This window comes from Chrysemys picta, chromosome 7 (assembly GCF_011386835.1).
Source record: "Chrysemys picta bellii isolate R12L10 chromosome 7, ASM1138683v2, whole genome shotgun sequence".
Lineage (NCBI taxonomy): Eukaryota > Metazoa > Chordata > Testudines > Emydidae > Chrysemys > Chrysemys picta.
The window spans coordinates 112,704,427-112,724,833 of NC_088797.1; the positions used below are offsets into that span (position 1 = coordinate 112,704,427).

Below are 20,407 nucleotides of genomic sequence, written 5' to 3' on the forward strand. Positions count from 1 at the left end.
TATGCATCCGAAGAAGTGGGCTGTAGTCCACGAAAGCTTATGCTCTAATAAATTTGTTAGTCTCTAAGGTGCCACAAGTACTCCTGTTCTTTTTGCGGATACAGACTAACACGGCTGCTACTCTGAAACCATGGTTATATAGGCTCCTATTACCCCCCCCATCCTTGCTATCTGGTCAGCCTCTGTATGCAGCTTTTTCTACATTATAGCCTCTCGCAGCACACACTTTTTATCACACAGCAAGGCCTCTCCCTACGCGCATCTACCCTACGAGCCATCTCATCACTACTTAGGGGAACAGCGGATTCGAACCTGTAACCCTGGCTAGCGCTATCCTACAGCGCGCTACCCTCTCCGCTAGGGGGAATTCTCGGAGGGCTAGTTGCTCCGGGCCGGACTGTACCACCCCTGGCAAGCTGCACGGAGGGAGGAGGGGTTTCCGCTTCTGGACACGTCGGTGCGTGTGGGTCACGTGGTGCTCTCCCTTTCCGGCCCAGCAGGCTGCCTGGCTGGGCGTACGGAGCCACCCGCCGCCGCCCTGTGAGGAGAAGCTGCTGCCCCCGCCGCCATCATGCCGGTGTATTTCCAGCGGCCCGAGAATGCCCTGAAGCGGGCGAACGGTGAGTGCGGGCGGGGCTCAGGGCCTGCCCCGCTCCCCTCCCCGGACGGTCCCCCCGTCGCGGCCCATTGTAGCTGGGTGGCGAAGGCCCCGGCCTAGGCCTGGCCCCGGCGCAGGGATCAGCACCCTGGGAGGCCAAGGCAGGACCCGTCCCGGGGGCAGGGAGCCTGGGGGGTGGGGGGCACATTGCGCATTTCCCCCGCGTGGGGCCTCCCGCCCGCCCGAGCGGTAGCAGACGGCGCCGCCTGGCTCCTCCTCCCCCGTGTGGGGAGTCGCCGCCTCAGCGGGCCCCTGCCCGGCCATGTGGCGCGGGCGGGACATGTGTGACAATAAACCCTCACGGCTGCCCTGCGCTGCCTGGGTCCGATTCCGAGCGGAGGCGCCTGGGGACGGCAACTGCCCCGGTTTTGTGCCGCACCGAATACGCCGCTGGCCCTCGGCCGATCTCATGTAAACGCCGTCTCTCACACGGCAGCGTTTCCTAGACTGTCTCCCAGTACTGCTGCAACAGCCACTGCCTCTGATGAAACGAAGGGAAGCCGTCAGCTATTGTACAGCACACTGCGTGGCACCAGGGGGAAGGAGGTCAAGGGCACACTCCACTCAATTTATCTGTTTGTATTGGAGCAGCATCCTGGCACATGAATCCACAATCCGTCTCTGCAGACACTCAGTAAAAGGACAGCCCTTAACTCTAAATATGCACAAATTAGGGTGTGACAAAATGCTGCCATATGGATGAGACAAACCAGTGGGATGAGGGAAGACAGAGTTACAGTAAAATGAGCAAAGTATTGACATCACACAGACCTGTTTTGCCAGTTGACAAACTGTTGTGTATGACACACTGTTCATTTACACACACTAGTCACTGGGCAACTGCCATGGTATTTTTAATATTGATGCAGAGTGAACAGAACTTTGTTTATTAAAGGTTTTATATGAGAGACCCCTGCAAAATACACTGTGTGGAACTCTGTTTCTTTCTCAGTACATTTGGCTGAATCAGTCCTGCTGGAGTTTGAGATATGTATATGTGGTCAACTACTGTCCCCATAGTGTTCTTTACAGGCCCCATATTTAACAACCCACTCCTAGTTAACTGATCTTATTTTATAGACAGCAAAAATATCAGTTATGAAACTCACTGTATAAACAGTAGTATGCTGGGACATATGCACACCCTGTTTTAAGGCTATCACTAAGGGCTGCTGCTGAAGTACCCCTTACCAGCTTCCAAGAATAAAGCCTGACTGGCTGTGGTTATCAACAGACTCCTACCAAATTGAATATACAAATTTAACGCTTTTTATATTCAGTGTAACCTGTTTTAAACAGCCAGCAAAAACCATCTAGAAGACCTAACACTCTAAGGTCCTTTGAAAATCCTGTCCAAAAAGACTATCTGCCCTCCAAAACAATGATTACAGTAATCTTTAAATTACATCTGTCTGAATGACAGCCAAACTACCCAGGTTCTGTATTTCCTGCACTCAAGATGCAGGTCAGTCTTTAGTCATTCATCTGATGGCAAAGTGCGTAGGCACCTGCCAAGATTTTGATTAATTAAACTTCACAATTTCATTATTTTGATTTTTATGATACTTAACACAAATTAAATAACATTTAACATTAAGATTTAAATCAACATTTATAGGACTGCCATGGTGAAATAAGCCCAAAAAATTATCTTTGTAACTCCAGGATATGGGGGAAAGGAAGATCTGGTGTTTGTATTTTGTATGCGATGTATTGAAAAGTGGGTGGTTGCATTTTGCATTTGCTTCAGTCTCTGAATGGGCTCTACATATAGCCATATGTGGAGCATGTTCCAGTAATCTTATCTTAAAGAAACAAAGGTGTAGATAATTGTAGCAAGGTCTATGTCAAAAAAGGATATTTTTCCTGTCTAATAACAGATGGGGTAAAAATTGCAGTTGGCCACTGCCACTGATATGGTTTTTCCTGTCCACCCACACAGCTAAAACTCTCATTCAGGCTCTCATCATATCACATCTCAGTTATGGCAACATGCTTGTCTCTCGTCTTAACAAATATGGTCTTTCCCCATTCAGAATGTTGTGCAAATATCATTTTCCTAGCCTGTTTCTTAGACCGTATCACCCTCTCTTTGAATCCCTCTAATGGCACCCTTTTATCTATCAAACGTAAGCTGCTGGTCTTCATTTTCAAGGCCCTTCACAACCTATGCCAGCCCTACCTATCGTGTGTCATTCACTAGCACGGGGCGGGCAAACTTTTTGGCCTAAGGGCCGCATTGGGTTTCAGAAATTGTATGCAGGGCTGGTTAGGGGTGGCTGTGCCTCCCCAAACAGCCAGACGTGGCCTGGCCCCCACCCCCTATCCCTCCCTACTTCTTGCCCCTTGACGACGCCCCCTCCTCCCCGGGACTCCTGCCCCATCCAACCCCCCCTGTTCCCTGACAGCCCCCCCTGACACCAGGAACTCAGGCTGGGCAGGAGGGTCCCGCGGGCCATAGTTTGCCCATCTCTGCACTAGCAAAATGACAACTCCCACTTCTGATTATGCCAGGCTCCATCACCTACTTGTTACATACTCAAACAGTCACCTTTGTACTTTCTCCCATGCTGCCCCTTGTGCTTTGGAACAGCTTTCTGTACACATCCTCAAAGCTATCCCATTATCCTTCTTCAGATCTCTCCTTAAAACTCTCCTCTGACATAGTGCCTACAAAACACTTGACCACAGTTAGGCCACTGGTGTGTCAAGACTACCACCAATCATGCTAACTAATACTGTCTCATAGTATCCTTGTACTCCCTTGTCTGTCCACCTGTTGTCTTTTGTCTTACATTTAGATTCTAAATTCTTTTGGGCAGGGATTGTCTTTTTGCTCTGTTTATACAGTGTCTAGCACAATGGACTCCTGGTCCATGTCTGGGAGCCCTAGTCACAATGTAATACAAAAATTTAATAATGAAACCTGAGAACTGAGAAATTAGAGAATTTAATATGGTTTCTAATGAGAACTTACGTTGCAAATAGTGGACATGCTCCCACAGGCAAGGGTGTTGCCCAGCTTTTAAGAACACAAGAATGGCCATACTGGGTCAAACCAAGCCCAGTATCTTCTCTTCTGATAGCGGCCAACACCAGATGCTTCAGAAGGAATGAATAGAACAGGCAGTCATCAAGTGATCCATCCTCTATCGTCTACTCCAAGCTTCTGGCACTCAGAGCATGGGGTTACATCAACATTTATAGGATCTGCTCATCTTGGCTCATAGCCATTGATGGACCTATCCCCCATAAATTTACCTAATTCTTTTTTGAACCCAATTATACTTTTGGCCTTCACAACATCCCTGGCAGTGAGTTCCACAGGTTGATTGAGCGGTATGTGAAGAAATACTTCCTTATGTTTGTTTTAAACTTGCTGCCTATTAATTTCATTGGGTGACCGCTGGTTCTTGTTTTATGTAGAAGAGTAAATAACACTCACTTTTCCCACACCATTCATGATTTTGTAGACCTCTATCATATCCCCCCTTAGTCATCTCTTTTCCAAGCTAAAAAAATCCCAGTCTTTTTAATCTCTTCTCCTATGCAAGTTGTTCCATACCCTTAATCATTTTTGTTGTCCGTCTCTATACCTTTTCCAGTTGTAATATATCTTTTTTGGGGATTGGGCGACCAAACTGCAGAATTTAAGGTGTGAATGTGGGATGGATTTATATAGGGGCATTATGATATTTTCGGTCTTATTATCTATCCCTTTCAAATGGTTCCTAACATTGTTAGCCTTTTTGACTGCTGCTGAGTCAGCAGTCAAAAGAACCATCAAAGAACCATCCACAGTGAATCCAAGATCCCTTTCCTGAGTGGTAAAAGCTAAGTTGGACCCCATCATTTTATATGTATAGTTGAGATTATGTTTTCCAATGTGCATAACTTTGCCTTTATCAACATTGAATTCCATCTGCCATTTTGTTGCCCAGTCACCCAATTTTCTAAGATGCCTCTGTAACTCTTTGCAGTCTGCTTTGGACTTTACTACCTTGAGTAATTTTGTATCATCTACAGATTTTGCCACCTCAGTGTTTACTTCTTTTTCCAGATCATTTATGAATATGTTGAACAGCACTGGTCCCAGTATTGATCCCTGGGGGATGCTGATATTTACCTCTCCATTGTGAAAATTGACCATTTATTTCTACCCTTTGTTTCCTATCTTTAAATCAGTTACTGATCCATGAGAGCACCTTCCCTCTTATCCTGTGATTGTATACTTTGCTCGAGAGCCTTTGGTGAGGGACTTTGTCAAAGGCTTTCTGAAAGTCCAAGTACACTATATCCACTGGATTATTCTTGTCCATGTGTTTGTTGACACCCTGAAAGAATTTTCATAGATTGGTGAGACTTGATACTCCTTTACAAAAGCTGTGTTGACAGTTCCACAACAAATCACGTTCATTTATTTGTCTGATAATTCTGTTCTTTGCTACTTTTCAACCAGTTTGCCTGGTACTGAAGTTAGGCTTACTGGCCTATGATTGCCAGGATCGCCTCTGGAGGCTTTTTAAAACATCGGTGTCACATTAGCTATTCTCCAGTCATCTGGTACAGAAGCTGATATGGCTACATACTTCAGCACTCTTGGGTGAATATTAGTGACTTATTACTGTTTAATTTATCAATTTGTTCCAAAACCTCCTCTGATTCCTCAATCTGGTATTTGTCACCTAAAAGGTATGGCGTAGGTGTGGGAATCTCCTTCACATCCTCTGCAGTGAAGATCGATGCAAAGAATTTATTTAGCTTCTACGCGCAATGATCTTATCTTCCTTAAATACTCCTTTAGCACCATGATCGTCCTCTGGTCCCACTAATTGTTTGGCAGGCTTCCTGTTTCTGCTGTACCTACAAAAATTTTTTGCTGTTAGTTTGAGTCTTTTGCTAGTTTTCTAACATTATCTTTGTCTTGTCAGGATTGAGCCTCAACCAACTCCCAGACTTGTATAGAAACTGGATCATTTGTTCCAGTCTACCAGCTCAGTCATATCCTATGAGAGGAGATAGTTCAGCTTTTGTCTTGAACAGCTGATAGCTTCTTAATTTAGGTGATGTAGTTGAAAAAAAAAAAAGGATTTAAAGGCTATGGGATAGAAAACAATAACACAAAGTAGGGTGTTTTGCATAGCCATTGAAGGATGAATAATTTAAATTTGGCTAGGTTTAGAATTATTAATCTTCCACATCTCAGATATAGTGATGTAGAAGGGCTGTGTTGCAATTTGGCCCTTCAGGAACTCTTTGGGTGCTCTTGCTTTTGTTAAAGTTTCTGCTAAATTACCATTAATTACTTGATCTGCTGCAAGAACTTGTCCTACATGAGCTTAAAAATTAAAAGGCCCAAAATCATAGGCATTAATTGTATGCTGTAGTCAGCACTGAGAATCATGACTGGGCAGACTAATATTCTCGCTGCAAGACTGAACTAGTCTGTCATGTTTATTCTCATAGGTTAAACCTCCAAAGCCAAGCGGTAATTAACCCATATGCTGTGTTCAGCAGTAAGAACAACCTAAATTATAAACTGTCTGTAGTTTTATTTAAAAACATCATGGTGAATTTAAAATGATGCTGAATGTCATGGGATATCCAGTTTTTGTAACACTAATTTATATACTGTTGTACATACAGAGGGAGGAGTCAGTTCCTCTTGCGCAAAATGACTGCTCACATAAACTAGCCTAGCATTTTAGTAGTACGGTTCCAGAACTGAAATGCCACTTTTGTTTTTCTTGATTTATATTGTGGAAACCATTAGCAATATTATAACTTTATTTCCATTTTAAAGTTCTGATTTCTTAAGAGATAAATACTGAATACACATGTAACTTTCCCATAGAGTTGCTAGCTCTTCCACCACTTTGACAACTTAGATGTTGTTTTTTGAAGGTAGCTCTGACTGTTAGACTGATACAGCAGGTGATGTGCTGCTCTGGCAGCTAGGATTTTCTTCTCTTGTGTTACCACTTTGTCATTTCTTTGTTTCTCTGATTCTCCCCCCCCCCCCTCCATTGCCTATTTCCTCACTTGTGGGGGATACCACCAGTTTTTAAGGATTTTGGAAAATACTGGCCCCTTTACCCACCTGTTTTCCTCTACCTTTTATCTAAGCTCCTCTTTTCTGTCATATTTTTTTCTGTCCTCTTCATCCTCTCATCTCTTTTGCCTCCCTTTTCCAATTTTTTTTATTGCTGTTACACAGTTTAAAAATGCCTTTTGTTAGTCCCTGTGTATATCTTGGAAGTTCTGTGTGCTGCTCCAGTGTAGTTTGCTCCTGAATGGCTTGGTGTATTTCATGCTCCACTTTACACATGCTACAGGGAGGGCACAATTGAGCCATGATTACAGTGTGAGGTCCTGTTAATAACTGCAACCACTCAGCCTCTGCACTTGAGGGCTGGTAAAAGGGTTAGCAGTCTTCCTTGATGGAATGATCCTTAAAAGTGGGTGTATAGATTTCCCTGTATATTATTAATAATACTTATATAGACTCTGATCCTGCATTTATAGCCACAAAGGTAGACCTTTGCTTTGTGCCTGCATGGAAGTCTGACTTCACTGATGTTACTGAAGGATCAGAGCCGTAGGGTATGTCTACACTGCAGTGTAAGCCAGGGTCTGTGGGACTCAAATCCACAGACTAGGCATTTCATAGCTCATGCTTAACTGTCCACGCTTAACAGTAACCATGGGTTTAGAATTTCTGGACTAGGGTCTCACACCAGCACTCATGTGTCCACACCGTACTGCACAGACCCGAGTCAAAGCAGCTTATCCCAGGCTTCCTAGTGCCCTCCCCAGCTGTAGCCCTTGGTTCATAGTGCAGTGTGGGAAAACTTGACTCTCCATCCAGCAGCATTTTACCAGAAGTTGCCTCTGCCCACCAACACTTCCAGCTGAGCCGTCTTTGGGTCTGCACAGACGTCTGGAGCCAGTCTGGAGGTACCATTTGAAGAACTTGTACTGCTTGCACTTTCACTTCAGGAAACGGGCAGAGCATCCATGAGATACTGGTGGGCATTTGGGCAGCGTTTTCTGTCCTACCGAAGCACATCTAGGAGGTGGAGAATGATACAGACATGGCAGAGTCTAACTGGCAGATGCTGCTTGTGGCTCTTGGTATAGCTGCTGATGCTCCCTCTCAAGACTGGTGCTTCTGAAACTGGTGGGATCTCCTCTTACGGACCTGGGATGACCAGCAGTTTGTCCAGAAGTTGTGCGTGAAGAAAGTAACATTTCTAGAGCTTTGTGAACAGTTTGTCTTGACCTTCCAGTATCAGGACACACTCATGAGGGAGGTCATGTCAGAAGTGGTTTGCTATAAACATCTGGAAGCTAGCTACTCATGATGCTGCAGATCCGTTGCTAATCAGTTTGGTGTTGGCAAGTTGACTGGTAGCAGAAGTATGTGAGGCAGTATTGCATGTAATTTATCCAAAGGTAGTGGGCATAAACAATGTGCCTGAAATAATTGCTGCTTTTGAGAGAATAGTGTTTCCAAACTGCACCAGGGCCATTGATGGGACTAATGTTCCCATAGTTTGCCCTCCTCAAGGAGCACAAGAGTATCTAAACTACAAAAGGATATTATTCCATTGTTGTTCAGGCTCTTTTCGACCACAGAGACTGATTTGTGGAAAAGTGCATGATAATAGGATTTGCTGCCGATTGGGAGTTTACCTTCATGGGCAGACTGGGACCTACCAAATGACATTGTCATAATGGAGTAACTCTCCGCACTGTTGTTCTAGGGGACTCATGGGTATCCTCTTTTGCCTAGAGTTATGAAACAGAACCCTGATCACAGAGACTCTGGCAAAAGGAAGTTTAATTACACGCTAAGTAGATGTAGAATGGTGGTTGAATGTGCATTTGGTGCTGTTTACAGAATCGTTTGGAATCCTCTGCATTATTGTGGCTTGCTGTGCTCTTCACAAAGTTTGTGAAGTCATAGGCGAGCCATTTCGTCTGGAGTGGACGCATGATAGTGATGGATTGTTGGGCCAGTAAACTCAACCAGAAAGTGCACCTGTCACAACTGGAGCAGGATTCACTCATGCAACAGAAATCAGGGATGCTTTGTGCACTCACATTATGAACTTTCATGGACCAGTGGATGAAGATGATGATTCTGAATGCATCTGAACAGCAATATCAACAGTAAACTAAGTACTATCACTGGGGGAGGGGCAGTGACTATTATGAATTTTTTTAATTGTGGATGAAATAACTGCTTACAATGTGATAGTGGGGATGGTGGTTTTTATGCATTTTTACTTATGGATAAGATGAACTGTGTTTTTTACTTATGGATTTGAAAAGATATATTGAGACGTTTTGTTGTATACAACTTCCCAGTTATGCCTCATCATGTTTTTATCTTCTTTTCAATATATATTTTATGCAATTCATCTGTAGTGATAGTAATAAACTTTGTTAATGAATCCAAAGCCTTTGTCATTCTGCGATACAATCCTGTTAACAATATTAACAGCCTTATAGGCAGGCCAGCTGCCATGAAATGACCAAAAGAGAAATGAAATAAAATCAAGTGCATACACAAAGAGTGAACAGTGCAAAACCATGAAACCAGTGCGCGCGCACACAAAAAATTGAAACGCTCTGACTTATGAGTGTCCCCAGCCTCCCTGTTCTTTGCCCTTCTAGGGCATTTTGTGTGCAATAGGAGCTGCTACATGGGGGTGTGGGACTGCACTGGGTACATTTTCCTAGTCCAGCTAGCGTTCAGTCCTGGTTGCATGAACCACAGAACCATAGAATTGTCTAGAGAGTTCCTGGTTTGCAGGATGTGGTGGCATGGAGGGGACTCAGGACATGGTGTTGGCTCAGCAGGTGTGGGTGGAGCCAGGAGCCTCACTCTCGCAGCTTTTAGCAAGCAGCCTCTCAAATAGGTCTTTCTCTCAAGTGACATTCCTGCTCAAAAAACTACACTGCAAGTTTCTCCTCACACTCTTTGCCTCTCTTTGCCTTTAACTTTGTCATGAATTCTTCTCCCTCTGGTAGTGGTGGCTGCCCCGTCCAGGATGTCTACCATGAGGTCGTCTCAGACAAACATCCTCTTTGCATTTTGACAGTGCGACACCCCAGCTTCCTGCTGGACTGTGTCTGGCATGCAGAAGTAGAACAGCTTGAAAACAGAAATAAAACAGGATTGTTTCAGTATTACAGAAGTCTGCATCATCGCAGAAGTGTCTTTGGAATCTCCAGGCCAAAAAATGATACTTTGTAAAACTCCTTCAGTGTATTTGGAGAGCTAAATTTTAGTTCCCAGATGCTCTGTGAACAATAAGAGCTAGTATATGTAAAGCCTTCACACACAACAGAAATATCATTTGTAAATTTCACCTATCTTTAAAAATTGCTGACCACTGTAGCTTGGGTTGGGGGGCAGGGGTACAAACCATGGAAGCAAACTTGCTGTGGTTTACTACCTATAGTTTCACAATCCTTTTAGGCAGTCAGTATTCTGGAGATTCCTGAATGTCAAAGGGATATTCTGTTCCAGGCTACTGGTGGCAAGCCAGCCATTTTTGCTAAAGGGGTTTTCAATTTGCAGTGAGTGAGCAACACATCTATGAGTGGAATGAGATGGTGACCTGCAGAAGAGGGCCTAGAAAAATCACCCTGCTCTGAAATGTGATTACCCTTCTGGTGTTTGTACTATGAGAAAAGTTTGCAGCTATCACCCAAGATTGGATCAGAATTCATAGGGAAATGAACAGGGCTCCCACTGTTAGTTCCCCTCCTTCCCCTTAGGATATTTAGTAAAAGTTGCAGGTTCCCATGAATTTTTGTTTATTACCCGTGACCTGTCTGTAACTTTTGCTAAAAATACCTGTGACAAAATCTTAACCTTAGTTATAAACCAGAAATTTCTCATTTGTATATTAATAACAAACATGGATGCGGAAACTTGCCAGGCCTCAGGCTACTTCTGCTTTTTCTGTTTCTGCTGCTGGTTCTGTGGCCGGCTGCTTCTCTGGGAAGTCATCAAACAGCTCCTCTGAGTATGGCCCCAGGATGTGCTGTAGCTGCTCTGGAGGCAAAGCGTCCTCCAGGACTGGCATGAGCACCAGTCACTTTGTAACAGTGATCTGGTGGCTGCTGTCTTCCTTCTGGTGCTGTAGTAGATTCAGGGGTCAGAAGGTCACCATCTTGGCTGATTGGTTGGCTCAGTGCTTGGCGCAATTCCCAGCACCTGGTCAAAGTCCTCACAAAAGAGCAGGATGAGTTCCCAGAGGTGCAGTTCTCGTCCCTGGCTTTCTGATAGTCTGTCTGGATCTGCTCTGCATTGATTACCTATCCATTGAATCCCCAGCGCTCCCAGCTTCTCTGATATTTCTTGATAAACGTGGTCATTTCTAGTACTCTTACCGGAGTCAAATGTCTTGTTCACATCACACCAAAGATGTACCAGAATCTGACTGTGGTCCTGTGACCAGGTGTGCCAGCATGCTTGGAAAATGACTTCCTATTGCGGGCCACAGCTAACGCAGGAGGTGTTTTCATTTCAGCAGTCAGAATAAAATGGAAGGATTAAACACAGAGTATACTTGAACCAGGGGGGTTGCTTCAATTTCCTGTGGTCAATTCGCTAGACTTGGGATAGAAAGGCGAGGAAACACTGGCCCCTGGGATTGTGGGATAGCATTGGCAGACTCTCAGGACACAATCCTGAGAACCTGTTCCTGACCTGTGTCCACACTGCAAAATGATAGTTTGGACTCAAGTCCCAGTGGGACTTTGGCACAGACCCCACCCCACTGCTGGGCCATAGGGCCTGGGTCCTGAAGGCGTACTGGCCCAAGTCAGGCAGATTTGTGTGTGGACAAAAAGCAGGTTTGGGCTTGAACCTGAGTCTAAGCCCAGGCATATGTTGTAGTATAGACATGATTACATCAACTGATATTTTCACTCTGGTCAGTAAAATAAGATCAGCCAATTAAATGTGACCATTGGTTTACTTTGACTGTTACAGTTATTAATTAATTCTAAATTACAATGTGAAGTATAGAAAATGTGTATCTTAAGTGGAAGAACTTTTGGTTTGCATATGTAACTGGTCTAATGAAGAGTTTTATTTTCAGAATTTCTTGAGGTTGGCAAGAAACAACCTGCCCTTGATGTTCTTTATGATGTTATGAAAAGCAAAAAACATCGAACATGGCAAAAAATCCACGAGCCGATTATGCTGAAGTATCTGGAGCTCTGCGTGGACCTCCGCAAGAGCCACCTGGCAAAGGAAGGATTGTATCAGTACAAGAATATTTGCCAGCAGGTAGGAATTGTGAAATGTTTGTTCTTTACCACCCACAGCATGATGTACGTTAGAGTTGTATATTTAAAACTTATTTATTACTTCTAAAACATAGAATTGTTTTGTATCCAGGGCCCCAGTCCTGCAAGTTGCTGAGGTCTGCCGAACGGCTTGCAGGGCTGGAGTCTAGATAGCAGAGCACCCAATATACTAGGTCTCCAGGTTTGATCGGTATATCTGGGCACTATTATAAATTTAATCCAAGTAATAACTAATAACGTGATTTTAGATTTATGGACTTATTCTATCCAAGCCTGCTTTAGATTTTACCACCCTAATTAGAATATATGCTTACAATATTTGCTTCCCATTGCGCGGAGAAAGCCACTTCAAATGTTCTGCTTTTGATCTAGGTGAACATCAAATCCTTGGAGGATGTTGTTCGAGCCTATTTGAAACTAGCTGAAGAAAAAACGGAAGCTGCCAAGGAAGAGTCCCAGCAGATGGTGCTAGATATAGAAGACTTGGATAATATTCAAACTCCAGAGAGGTAGGAGGTCTTCCTTTCAATTGTAAGCCCTTGTAAGGGTTTGTCTCTTCTGTGTATTCACAGCACCTAGCATAAGGGAATCTTAATCCCCTATGGAGCCTCTGGGTGCTATCATAATATAAATACTTTCTACTGCTGCTGAAGGCTATGCTTCTACTGTCTTTTTAGATAAGACTTAATGTAGCTCTTACCAGTTGTACATTTTAAAAATAGATTTTCTATTTAATTTACATGTCCTGGTTTTAGATTTGTGATTAGGTTTGAGATAAGAGGTTTGGAGTAAAATTAAACCATCAGTATTAGAAAAACTGTCTTTATTGTATAAATTACATATCTGACTTGTAGAGTAAATGTAAATTTTGCTCAGTTAATATCCAGATATTTTTTATGATGTAACTTTATTAAGGCAGATTATGTATTTAATAATTTAAATGGTTCTGTGAGTGTCTGGGAGTTGGTGGAACCCAGTTCAAGCTGTCTAAACATTAAAGTGCTTGACCATGCTGTCAGATCTTATCTTCTTGATATCATTTTAAATCTGTAATTAAGCAGTTCTCCAAAATCAGATTTTAAGAAGGAATGTTTCTGGTGTGTGTTTGTGTTTGAAGTATCTGTTAAAGCCTCCTTTAGGAAAACAAACTACCTGGTGATTGAAGGGATTTGTCTGTTGGCTGGGTGGTGGGGAAGAAATGATATTAACAGCCTGTGACAAATGTATCCTTTACAAAAATGATTATTTAATCAAGCATCATCCTGTTCAGTACCATGGAATATGTAGTTGGTCAGGTATGGGCAAATGAATAATTATTTGGTCTAGTTCATAGGCATGTAAATTCAGAAATAATTTAAAATTTGTTAGGATATTCCTGAAAGTGTAAATTTACCTTGTATTTGTAGACAACTTGGTATCTTGCAGACTAAGAAATGGGTGGATTTAGTTAGAAGTAGAAAAACAGACATTTTAAATAAGGATGTTGAGAAAGTACACATGCAGATAGTGACAGCTTCCATATCTTCTAGACTTTTAGAAAATGTATCCTTTCAGATTGCTTAGGCATATCACTTTAAGGCTGGTGGTCTGTTGTGAAGGTTATAGAAATCAGTGACTGTGTGACCGTACCTGTTTTCCAAACAGTGTCAGAGCACAAATTTCTGCTTTGTCACATGTCAGTAGATACAAGAAAGCCACCTGAATCGGCTGCTGGTCCCTCTGGTAGCATTGCAGGGGAATTGGGGAGGAAGTCTGGGCTGGTAGAGGAGTCTACTGCTCTCTTGCTGGAAGGGGGAAAGACTTCATAGATGAGGTGTTCCCAAAACAGTCTTTTCGTCTGGTGTTGTGCGGAATACCAGAAGCAAGGAAACCTGAGCTTTTCAGGGCTCCCACCCAGTACCATCAGCTGTCTACATAGGATGCAGCTTGAGCTGGAGTTAGCTTTGAAATTCACTGACAAGCATATGACTTCTTTTTAAATTCTTCATAATAGCCAAAGTCTTGGGAACGTGTAAAAACATACAGTAAACCTTAGCCGTTCAAGTTTGACTGGGCTGTTTTGTAGGTCTTAATAAGAAAGTGGTAAGTGAGCGATGAGGGCGGGAATCGTGGGGACTAACTGTCACTTTCTCAATTATAGTGTTCTCTTAAGTGCTGTAAGTGGGGAAGACACTCAAGATCGTACAGATCGGTTGCTTTTGACTCCCTGGGTTAAATTTCTATGGGAATCATACAGACAGTGTTTGGACCTTCTTCGAAACAATTCTAGAGTGGAACGCCTCTACCATGATATTGCACAGCAAGGTAAAATGGAAGCATGAAGTGTAAATTACAGTGTGACTTAGCACATTTGTGTGTGCACACCCTCAGCTGAAAAATTACAAGTTACTTTTGCTTGAATAAAGCTATTGGTGAAAAACACATTAATCTCTCAGGCTTGTGTGCATGCACACAATATTTTAGAACTTCCTGAGGCCCCTTGACTCCAGGATGGCTGGATCTGTAGTTAATATCTACTTGATGCAAGTAGCTTCTTATAACAGATCTTTTAAGAGCAGTTTTATTTTTTCCAGGAGTTTCCTCTAAGAATATTTAGTAGTGTTGTACCGTATTAATCTCGAACCTATTTTCTTAATCACAAGTAGAAGGTACATTTCCCCCATTGTTATCCATTATGGCAAATGTTATTCCCCCAATGAGATATGACATGTAACCAATTTTAGGTGCAATAGCTGACTGGCTGAAATAGTTGTTCTTTCGATCAAAAATTATTGGACTCCATGTCAGAATACCTGGGTGAACTGTTATGGGTTGTGCCAAGGAGAAGGAAAGATGAGAAAGTCAGGGTCGTCCTTCTGGCCTTAATATCTGAGTTTTGAAAGAAGAGAAGTGGGCATATAAAGAATCTCCTTTTGGGCTTTTTTGAGTGGGATTGTGGAAGAAATAATCTAGATTTATCTTCCTCCATTTTCATAACAACATGGATATTTGTATCCTTTGTTGAAAGAAACAACTCCAAGTTACTAGATTTTTTTTTCTGTCCCCCAAAATTGTTCATATTGTGGGTGGGCTCCTTTGTTCCTTGGAGGGGTCTTCCTGTCATTCATCCAGTGTTCTCTGCCACACTGATTTTTCTCATCCAGAATCGGTCTCCTGTCTATCACTGGGAGAGAAAGGGATATTTCATCAGTAGTAAGTTAGAGTAGAAGTGTCCCAATGCAGGCACTCTTATTTTATTTTAAAAAGAGGGTGAAGTAGAAAACTAGAATTTACCCCCTTTTTGTGAATGTTGAAGTAACTTGCCACAGTGGACTAATCTGAATTTCAGCAGTAAGGGCTTGATGAGAATCTTTTTCTGCTTTTCATAGAACCAGAAACTTTTAGATTCTACCACCCAAACAGTTTTATTGAGAATTATTTTGGACACTTTGTGAAAGGCTGGTACAACATAAAAGCAAGGAACCGTGTTTTCTGTTAAACATTTTAAAAACAGTCTAATAAAGTGATCTTGTCAGGTTTTTAATTTAGTAAATCTGCAAAAACACTCAAGATAGTATTATCTGGCAGAGTCTCTGGTTTGTCTCTTGAGAGGCTTTCAGTGGACTTCTCCAAATCAAGAATCTTTAGGCAACTTGATTTTCATATCATGCAGTTTGAAGCTATAGCTAATGTTATAGTTATTTAATAGTTAACATTTAATAGTTAATATTGCTAACATGAACATCATTCAATTTCACAGCTTTTAAGTTCTGCTTGCAGTACACTCGTAAGGCTGAGTTCCGTAAACTCTGCGATAACCTGAGGATGCATTTAGGGCAGATCCAACGCCACCATAACCAAAGTACAGCAATTAACCTCAGTAATCCTGAGAGCCAGTCTATGCACTTGGAGACAAGGCTTGTACAGCTGGACAGTGCTATTAGCATGGAATTGTGGCAGGTATGTATTAAACTTTATGCTTATTAACAGGACCCACAATACTTTACTGCACCAAGATCCATAGACTCTCAGTCCCAAACTGGCGTCAAATTTTGAATTCCGTGGTGTGTACTCCAAGATCTAAAATAACATACAGGGATGCGAAGATGTAGAGTGAAATTTTAATGTGTTGAATTTATAGTGTAGTTATATGTGTATTTTAAGTATCAAACATCTGATGATCCTGGTGCTGTCTAGAAGCAGAACTTCAAGATAAGCCACTATTTGCAATGGAAAATGAATTTTTATGGGCGTTGATGTAGTTGCCAAAGACTGCTTGGAGTATAGGTGAAGGAAATCAGTTAGTTGACCCTCCTCATCTCTGAAAATTTGCTTTCTCAAGGGGGAGATCAGGTTTTCTGGAGGCACTCAGCAGGGACCTAAATCTGTGATGGGGTCCCCATTCTCTAACTATTTTCAAGGTCCCAAAATTGTGGAATCTGACTGTCTATGATTTAGATACTAATTTATTTTGTTATTTCTACTCAGTCTTTTTCCTTTAGAGAAATGCCAAAGTCAAAATTACAGTTATTAATGCAAGTTTTATTAATTTGTTTTACATTAATCTTAAAAATATTACCATTATGTTCCTTTATCAGGTGTAGATTTGTCATGCTTCTAATATAATAAATCTAAGGCAGTTCTGGTCACTATTGATTAGATGGGAGATGGAGAGGAGGGCAAATAGAGCTTGTTGAAGAAATTCTGAGGAGACATTTTGTCATTGGAATTTGCCAATTTGTCAAAATCAAAATGTTTTGCAAAGATTGTTCAATTTTGATGAAGTTCCGATGGAAACCAGGCAGGCTTCTGACAACTTTGTGTGCTTGATTTCTTGTCAGCTCACTCACCTGGCTCCTTTGTACCCTGCCTGGTGGGCTGACAGAGAGAGCTGAGACCCTCGCTGGGAGTCCAGGCTCATTGATCTTTTGTAGCCTTGGGCTTCCAGGGTCTGTGGCTCCAAAGCAGTCCACCAGGCAGACTGCCCCAGATTGGGTTTTTTTTCCCTTTCATAGAGAATTTTGAAATCTTCTAGTTTTGTGCCAAATTGGAATGAAACCAAAACAGAATTCCTTTCGCTGTCCAGCTCTAGCAAATAGTTTTAAAGTATTTGCAATATATGTAATATATGTAAATCATATGTAATATATGTAAATCATTTTCTTAGAAAGGAATGTATTTATTTCTGGGTAACTGATCAAGTTGAAAATTACAGATAAAGATATATATTCAAATGATAAAGCTGTGTATATTAAATATGCTCCTAAAAGGTTTAGCTTTTAGTTTTCTAATTTTCTTGCAAGTAATATACTGAAAGTAATTCTTTTGTTCATTATTTTAGGAAGCTTTCAAAGCAGTGGAGGATATTCATGGGCTATTCTCCTTGTCTAAGAAACCACCCAAGCCCCAGCTGATGGCAAATTACTATCACAAAGTTTCCACTGTCTTCTGGAAATCAGGAAATGCTCTTTTCCATGCATCCACACTTCACCGACTGTATCACCTGTCAAGAGAAATGCGAAAGAATCTCACCCAAGAGGAGATGCAGAGGTGGGGAGAGATGCTTTTCACCTAGCTTCTGGTTTTAATCACTTATGTACAAATACATTCAATTTAGCCTGTAATAAGAAGCAGATGGAATGTTTGTTTGAGAGGGTGGCATCAGATACTGAACAGCTTTGCTTAAAGGGAAAAATAAAGAATGTCCCAATAATAAGGGCAAGAAGGACATTCAACGAATCTTGTAATGAAGGTGAGCATTGGGACCTCCTGGGTGTTGTTACCATATTGGCCACAGACAGAGACCCTGAGCAAATCACCAAACCTCTGTCTTGCCTCCGTTTTCCATTTTGTGAAATGGTGAAATACTTCACATGACTTAATTATTGTTAGTAAAGTGCTCTGAGATCTTTGAATGAAAGATTCTATGTACATTATTAAGGCAGACAATAGAATCTATTCACCTCAGTGCTGAGTGTGACCTTGAAAAGGCTTTTGAGGCATGCTGGTGCCCTCAGTGAGCAGCAGTTGGCTATCCATGGCTGAACTCTGGAGTTTGTAAACCTGTAACGTTCACCTACAAACCCTTGTAAATTAAAAAATGGTGGGAAGGTACAATTTAAGGAAGATGTTTACATTCCACTTAAACATACTTATCTGGGCATTTAGCACATATTTCAGATTTTATTTAATGTCACCTTCTACCGTAACATATTCAAGTTAGACTTATTTTTTAATTGATTTTTTAAAATTATCACATCAAATTAATCAATTTTATGGAGATGTCAGTAGCTATTCCACAGCTAAGGGGCTTTGTGATTGTACTGAAAGCAGGACTAAGATGGCTCTGGCTACCAATTATTGGATATTCTTTAATTTTTTTGTATTTGGAGAGAAGGTTTTTTGGGTTTTTTTGTTTTGTTTTGTTTGTTTTTGTTTTGGTTTTTTTAAAGGAAGCTGAGTAATAAAGGGCTTATATCGACTAAGTTATCCCAGCTAGAAATTAGGAAGCACTCAGAATTAGTCTGAACACTGAAATACTAAGATGTCTTGTTTTCTGGTGTTGCTTGTGTTTTGACATGGGATAGTTTTTGAAAGAATAAATCATTCACCCCTTAGCTCTTACACTGATTGGATGCTTCTGTTTTACAACTGAAATGTGTGTGTAAAAAAAACCAACAAAACACACACACTAAGATTTCTATTTTATAATTCATCTTTTGTGATTATACTTTAACAACAGGATGTCAACCCGAGTCCTTTTGGCTACTTTGTCAATTCCTATAACTCCTGAGCGAACTGATATTGCTCGTCTTCTGGATATGGATGGTATCATCGTTGAAAAGCAGCGACGTCTGGCCACGCTGCTGGGCCTCCAGGCCCCACCTACACGCATCAGTCTTATTAATGACATGGTAAATAATGGTGTTTGAGTGAAAGGTTTTATATTTAAGCTGTAGTTTCCCTCAAAAGCTGCTATAGTTAGATGTGGAGCTGCAATTCAAAATATTCCAGTAAATTTAAAAAGTACATTAAAGTAAAAGAATTCAACATGATCAACTGTAAAGATGTTTATAATTTAACTGTGTAGTAATATACTTTCTTCTGATGTGCTAGAAAGTCAGGCTAAAGTTAGTCCCTCTCTTTGGTCTGTATTTCTTTCTCCATTTGAAAAACAACATGGATAGACTAATCCTAACTCCATGTCTTTGTACCCAGTGAAATTTAATGTTCCAATATAGTGATAAATATTGTCCATTTTGTGACAAAAGCAAATCAGAAGCCTGCTGTGAATGATCCTGCAATGGCTTTGGAGGGGTTGGAGACCAGGAACTTTCATTTATTTCTTTTGACTTACCATATTGAAATTGGAGGGTAGTTAATTAGATTAGATGTTTTAATATATTTTTCAAGGTGTATCAAGGTAAGATTAGTACATTAAGATGAATGAAGGTTTACAAGGACCTAGGCAGTTAGGAAAACTTCCCCTTGTTTGATTTGAGAGAAGGTTAGTGAGATACAAATTGTCTTCTGGTGATACTTTCCAAGTCTTCATGAAAAAAATACCTTTCCTTGAAGTCAGTTACATGCATTGAAAACTGAACTCTTGTTACCTCTCACAATTTAAGCGTTATTGTTTTTGCATCAAGCAATTTTTTTTGCCACTTTTAATTTTAGAACTTTGGGAATTTACCAATAAGCTGTAATATGTACATCTGTAGTTCAGATCCACTCATAAATATACTCATGCAGGGACTGTTTTCATTTGTGTCTCGGAAGTGCCTAATATGCTGTGCACGCTAACACAATCAAAATACTTTTCATAGACTACATTTTTTTGTTTTTTTCTGTTCTGACATTTGCAGCTGAAAACTACATTCCACAAATTCTGTGCGCTAATTTAAATAATGTATCATATGTTTGATTAATCAAAATGTTTTTAATTAAAACATAATGAAGTAAGCATTTCATTAGCTGCATGTTTAATTTCTTAGGTACAAAATTGCTGAGTGTAATTATTACAATATTGAGTTATTGTTATCCTAAGCAAATATTTTTTTTCTTCCATTATGTTGACTTTAGGTGAGGTTCAATGTAGTGCAGCATGTTGTTCCGGAGGTGAAGGAACTTTACAATTGGCTTGAAGTAGATTTCCACCCACTAAAGCTATGTGATCGTGTAACCAAGGTGAGTCCTGTAGGAGTATTTAGAGAAACATGAGTCTGGGCAGATATTAGCAGTTAGCGAGGTTGGATTTTCAGGTCTTTGGGTCAGGGACTTCATTTGGCCCATTTTCATTATTGCTGTGTGTTTACATTATACACTGCTGTGTATGCCTATGTTGCTATATAAATAGCATATAAAGTTGTTTTCAAAAGCATTTTTAACCTGCCATATCCGTTGGCACCACTTAAAGTGCTTCTACAAGGAGACATA

The 20,407-nt window shown here is 41.2% G+C and overlaps 1 protein-coding gene across 1 annotated transcript in view; it reads left to right on the forward strand.

Annotated features, from left to right (window-relative positions):
- Positions 1-284: 284 nt before the first annotated feature.
- The window catches only part of EIF3A (eukaryotic translation initiation factor 3 subunit A), a 48,584-nt gene continuing 28,461 nt past the window's right edge, over positions 285-20,407 (forward strand). The window contains exons 1-8 of the mRNA XM_065552366.1: positions 285-620; positions 11,782-11,972; positions 12,365-12,501; positions 14,133-14,296; positions 15,732-15,931; positions 17,313-17,521; positions 18,714-18,885; positions 20,054-20,158. Coding sequence (XP_065408438.1) covers positions 572-620; positions 11,782-11,972; positions 12,365-12,501; positions 14,133-14,296; positions 15,732-15,931; positions 17,313-17,521; positions 18,714-18,885; positions 20,054-20,158 — 1,227 coding nt within the window. The 5' untranslated portion in view covers positions 285-571. The remainder of the gene's footprint in view (positions 621-11,781; positions 11,973-12,364; positions 12,502-14,132; positions 14,297-15,731; positions 15,932-17,312; positions 17,522-18,713; positions 18,886-20,053; positions 20,159-20,407) is intronic.